This window comes from Aethalodelphis obliquidens, unplaced genomic scaffold (assembly GCF_003676395.1).
Source record: "Aethalodelphis obliquidens isolate GAN/ISIS:26980383/991018 unplaced genomic scaffold, ASM367639v1 scaffold6, whole genome shotgun sequence".
Lineage (NCBI taxonomy): Eukaryota > Metazoa > Chordata > Mammalia > Artiodactyla > Delphinidae > Aethalodelphis > Aethalodelphis obliquidens.
This window is the reverse complement of record NW_020837950.1, coordinates 54,276,803-54,282,453: the sequence shown is the minus strand read 5'-3', so window position 1 is coordinate 54,282,453 and position 5,651 is coordinate 54,276,803. Positions and strand designations below refer to the sequence as shown.

General features: G+C 34.6%; 1 protein-coding gene across 1 annotated transcript; it reads left to right on the top strand.

The window, feature by feature from the left end:
* The first annotated feature begins 1,049 nt into the window (after positions 1-1,049).
* FABP2 (fatty acid binding protein 2) lies at positions 1,050-4,160 on the top strand. Its single transcript, XM_027103613.1, has 4 exons — positions 1,050-1,145; positions 2,130-2,302; positions 3,330-3,437; positions 3,829-4,160. The coding sequence occupies exons 1-4, from the start codon at positions 1,079-1,081 to the stop codon at positions 3,877-3,879; spliced, it is 399 nt and encodes a 132-aa protein (XP_026959414.1). The 5' UTR covers positions 1,050-1,078; the 3' UTR covers positions 3,880-4,160.
* The last annotated feature ends 1,491 nt before the right edge of the window (positions 4,161-5,651 follow it).

Here is a 5,651-nt window from a genome sequence, read left to right as displayed (position 1 = left end):
TAAGAGGTTCTCTGGTCACATTCATGCACAATAATAGTCTCTTTTTAATAATGAGCATGTTCGGGCTCACTAATAATCAAAACTGCACACTTCACACTAAGTTAATGGTTTTTCCCGCACCAGCTAGAGCATGCTCCAGGTTGGAAGCCTGCAGTGGGGGCAGGGACAGATACGGTGACCTTCTTCTCTCTTCACCTTTCTAGCTACCCTCTATACGCCCAACCCACCCAACACACACATTGAGTTTTGGCTTAGGACAGCACCAGGTTTGGGGATGAGAGGGAGTGAGAGTAAAACAAAGGAATGGTTTTAGTTAATAGCATAGCTGACATCTGGCTTTTGTTTTTTCTGCACGTGGCAGATGTTTAAAGATGTTCTTTCTCTTATGGGAGTTGTCATGTTATCCAGCCACATTGCTACCTCTTGAAATTTTTCTCAGTGGCCTATCACCATTCAAGACCAAAACAAAAATATAATGGGTCCCTATTGTGTGTCACACACTGTACCAGGTGCCAGGATATTTACCCAAAGCCCTGGCAATCCAAAAACACAATGCAAAAGGACATATTAGAAAAATAAATAAATATTCAGTATCAATATCCTATTAATCTTAACTTTTCAGCTGTGTTCAGTCATGAAGTCTTACTTTACAAGGTAATTGCTATTGTAAAAAAGGGATACGTCATTAATAGTCTCACTTCCCAGATGTTATTTGATATATGCTCTAAATTATGTTACATTCAACACAGTGTGCACTTTGAACTTGTAAGTGGAAAAACTATCTACAGACAATATGCATTCTAATCCTTGAAATAAATGTGCCCACAATCATAGTTTAAGACACAGTAGGTATGCTTATCATGCTTTAATACAGCTGAATTTCAGGAGAGGAGCTAAGGAATTTATAGAAACTAGGGAAACTATGATGGTTTGGCATTAATGTAGTTAAGTGACCTCTTGAACTTTAAACTTCCACATCACAGTATGAAGTTGGTTCTAAGATAAGAAATAGCATAAATTCTCTCCTAAGGACAGCCCTGAATCTCTGATTGCCTAGAGGCTCAATCAGCTGGAGACCATGGCGTTCGATGGTACTTGGAAGATAGACCGAAACGAGAACTATGAAAAGTTCATGGAAAAAATGGGTAAGGGCTTAATACTTTAATGGTTTGTACTTTTGTTTCTCACAGACATCTTTCTAACTCCTTCTAAACCTTAAGGCTTAGAGAATGACACCTGCTGTGGCGATGCGGCTCAGGAATGGTCGATGGTTCAGAGTAGCAAAAACCATATTCCCACTTCTTACATTGGAAGGAATACACGGTCTCACCACTGGAAGAAAAGATTCTTGGGTGCTATCCTCTGAAACACAAAAAACATCCAGATACGTTTCATTCACGTTAACTGCTGATTGAAAATTGATAGTTTTTTTGTTTGGAAAGTAAAATATGGCAAGTGTGTAATGATAACTTCCAGACTTTAAAACATTAAATTCTAGGGAATGGAAAAGCAAAGTCCATAAAATGAAGCAATGAAAATGAGTTCTATCAAAAGTCACAGCTCTGAATAAATGAGACTTAATTCTCTTTTCCTCTGACATAATAAATGACTGTAATGTTTGCTAATTTTCTCATTTTTGAGACAGTCGGAAATGCCACAAAAAACAAAGAGAATTATGAAGTTCAAAATTTTAAAGCCATTATGGAAAGCAAAAGGACATTAATAAAAAAAAAAAAGAGTACCATACATGTAGAATTAAAGTTGTATATCCTTATAAATATATAAATATACTTTTAAAATCCTTCACTTGACACTCCTGGAATTTGGTTCACTTAACACTGAAACAAAAATATTGATAATTTTTAAAAACTTACTCAGTTCTAAGATTCAATAATTCTTGCTTCATTTAATTTTTCTTAAGTTTTGGAAAAATAGCTTGATATGATTGAGCCTGAACTTTTTCTACAGAAGCAATCTGGATGCTCTTGTGCAAAGTCAATGCTATCAGGTTTTCTTCCCCCCTCAAAATATTAATTGGTTAATTAACTAGTTAAAACAAAACTTGGAAAAGTAAGCATTTTCCGTGGCATTTTTTAACTTTATTTCCTTAAATCTCTTTCCCTTTGCAGGTATTAATGTGGTGAAAAGGAAGCTTGCATCTCATGACAATTTGAAACTGATAATTACACAAGAAGGAAATAAATTCACAGTCAAAGAATCAAGCACTTTTCGAAACATTGAAGTTGTGTTTGAGCTTGGTGTCACTTTTAATTATAGCCTCGCAGATGGAACTGAACTCACTGTAAGAAATTTTTTACAAGCAATGTATTCTTGATTTTTCTACACAATACTAAAATAATCTCTGCTTTCTGTCATTGAATGGTTTAATTAATGTAGGTCTCCTTCATTTACTGAAGCAGCCAATGGAGTTTATCCATATTATATATCAAACAAGTTAGTTAGTTAGCAGATTATTTAAACATAACATTTTGATTTTCATACACATCTGTAAAGGATTAAACAATAAGAATTAGAAAAATATCTTTGAATGACTGAGTATACACCTCTTCATAAAGAAAACTAAAGTTCAGTGTTTTCAACTTTACATATCTGACAGCAACAAAAGCTTTTAGAGTTATCTAACGTAAACATAATAGACATTTAGTTAATGTAACTGAAATAATACAATAAATGAATAAATTAGTGAATGAATTGTGACCAAATGGAAAGGCCTAATGCTACAATCTAGGTCATTGGGAATTCAATGTTTAATATTTGAAATAAAATTTTATGGAGTCACATTTTTCAACTGAGTTCTGAAAAACTTTTTTTGCCCTTAGAATTTTTCTGGTTAAATTAAACATGTTTCCAATGACAATTACACTGTCAAATATTTTATCCATTGTGGTTATGTTTTAATTACTACAACAATTACATAAATTAAAACAAGCACAAGCTTGTTAGCTTCTCCATGAAACTAATACGAACTATGACTAAATTTAGAACACTCTTTTTAATGTGAAAGGTTTAGAAAAAAGAAGCCCTGATGATCTGCCTTAAAATCTGACATTTGGAAACAATTGAGTGAGGACAGCATGACGGTTACCAGCACATACTCTAGAGCCCAATAACCTAGGTTCAACCCTGGCTTTGTGACTTTAGGTAAATTACTGTATTTCAGTTTTCTCATCTGTGAAATGGAGATAATATTTACTTCATAGGGTCATAGTGAAGTTTGAAGAAGTAGACCTGTAGGCCTCAAAACAGGGCCTGACACATGTAAGACCCTAAAAAATGCTATTTTATTATTTTTTTTAAATTTTATATAGGGGACTTGGAGCCTAGAGGGAAATAAACTTGTTGGAAAATTCAAACGGGTGGACAATGGAAATGAACTAAATACTGTCCGAGAAATTGTAGGTGGTGAAATGGTCCAGGTGAGTGGTTATTATAGTTATTTTCCAAAGGCGAAAATAATCACACAGCAATGATTTTGTTTTGGGGGTTGTTGAGTTATATCATCAATAAATAGACTATTACTTTTCTCATTAATCTTACTGATTTTTAAAATACAGATATTTTCTGATGCCTATTTATTGAAGAAAACGTATATATGTCAATACATTGAGCCTATTTTAACTAAAAATGTGACTAAAAACCAAAACGTGTTTTTAAATGGATGTATCCTGTATCTGTATAAAGTGTTGTTATCAGGTACAAGAAAAAAAACTATAAACTTATTTCAAAGCTATAATACTACTAATATTTTTCTTAATTTAGCCTTTAATCTTAATGGCAAATTCTTCTATGTTTGTTAACACGTTTCAGACTTATGTATATGAAGGAGTGGAAGCCAAGAGGATCTTCAAAAAGGAGTGAGCATTGTTCCTGGAACAGAGCCCAGAACACATATGAGATGGAAAATCTATACTGAACCAGAACTTATTTTCCTCTCCTCACCAAGTGTAAGGTTGCTGACTGATTAGTCCTTTTATGAACATTAGCCAATGGCTTATATTTCCAGTCTTGCTAAAGCAAAACACGTAAAAGCTAATTAGGATTTAATTTGTTTTACATTCTCTAAGATGTACATTTATTGGTGTTCTAAAAGAATTTGTCACATTTTAAAAAACAGATGAATAAATATTGTTCCCACATTGCTTTATAAGTCGTCTCTCCTTTAAAAAAAAAAAAAAGCTATGCAGCATATGCACTGATAGATGGTTTTGGGTTTTTTCCCACATTTGGTAAACTAAAAACATACATTGCATGGAGGTCTTTAAAATCTTGTACTGGTGGTAAATATTTTCCTTAGTAACATTTATTATAAAAATAATATACATTCAACCAGAAAATTTAGAGATAAAAAAGCAAATGAAAAATAAATATTTCCATAAACCCATAATCCAGAGATAATCACTATTCTGATTTTAATAGATAACCTCCCAGTCCCTTTCTCCCCGTGTGGATTTGTATATTTCCCCATACATACCACTTTGAATAATCTGGTAGGAAACAAATGATGTACTAGGGTAAAGAACTGTATTATATTTTTCTACATTGTCAGTGATTCCTAGACCTGGGTAAGCATCAGGATAATCTGAGAAACTTAAGAAATGTTTGCATGCTTAGTCTCCACTGTTATCCTATTAGATCAGAATTTCTGAAAATAGAACCAGGGATTTTAGAAAACTCTCAAGTGATTCTGATGCAGCAGGTACACTAACCTGTCTATGAGAAAAAGCGGGCTATCAGATACCAAAAGTGTCACCTTCAAGTGGCATCCCCCCTTTACTCATAAACGCATATACATACAGACAGATTTTTAGGGCCTCAAAAGTTTTCTTTCACTCATATGCTCACATGATATACTATTTTATGTATTTCAAGCAATTGCATTTTAGGTGGTTGTGTATTACAGGGCACAGAGGGTGGTCAATTTTTTAAGCATTTAACTCTACGGACTTCTGTTTTGACTAATTATTTTTCACACTGCAGAAGGTAACAGCTAATATTTATATAGTTCTTACCAAGTTCCAGGTATCATTCTAAGTTGTATATAAACATGGCAGATACATTACAATGTGGGAAGAAAAATGTTTGGCATACATGATGAAGATGAATAGATTAGAGAATATGTAATCTTTTGCAAAAACAAGAACTTAAATCCACTGTTCATTTTAGTATATGTGCTGCCGAAGCGAGCACCACTGTTCATATTATAACTTCATTAAAAACTTCACATTGAAAATAGTAATGATTCAGATTTTTCACACACTTTTTAAAAATAAAGGTTCAGGGCTTCCCTGGTGGCGCAGTGGTTGAGAGTCCGCCTGCCGATGCAGGGGACACGGGTTCGTGCCCCGGTCCGGGAGGATCCCACATGCCGCGGAGCGGCTGGGCCCGTGAGCCATGGCCGCTCAGCCTGCGCGTCCGGAGCCTGTGCTCCGCAATGGGAGAGGCCACAACAGTGAGAGGCCCACGTACCATAAAAAAAATAAAAAGAAAAGAAAAAACAAAGGTTCAAAGTGCTTCTACCTCTCTGATCTTATCTACGTATGTGAAATAGGAATAGGGCAGGTATTAACCTCACCTGAAAGTGGAGAAACTAAGGCACAGAGAGGTTTATTAGCTTGTCTAATGTTGTACAG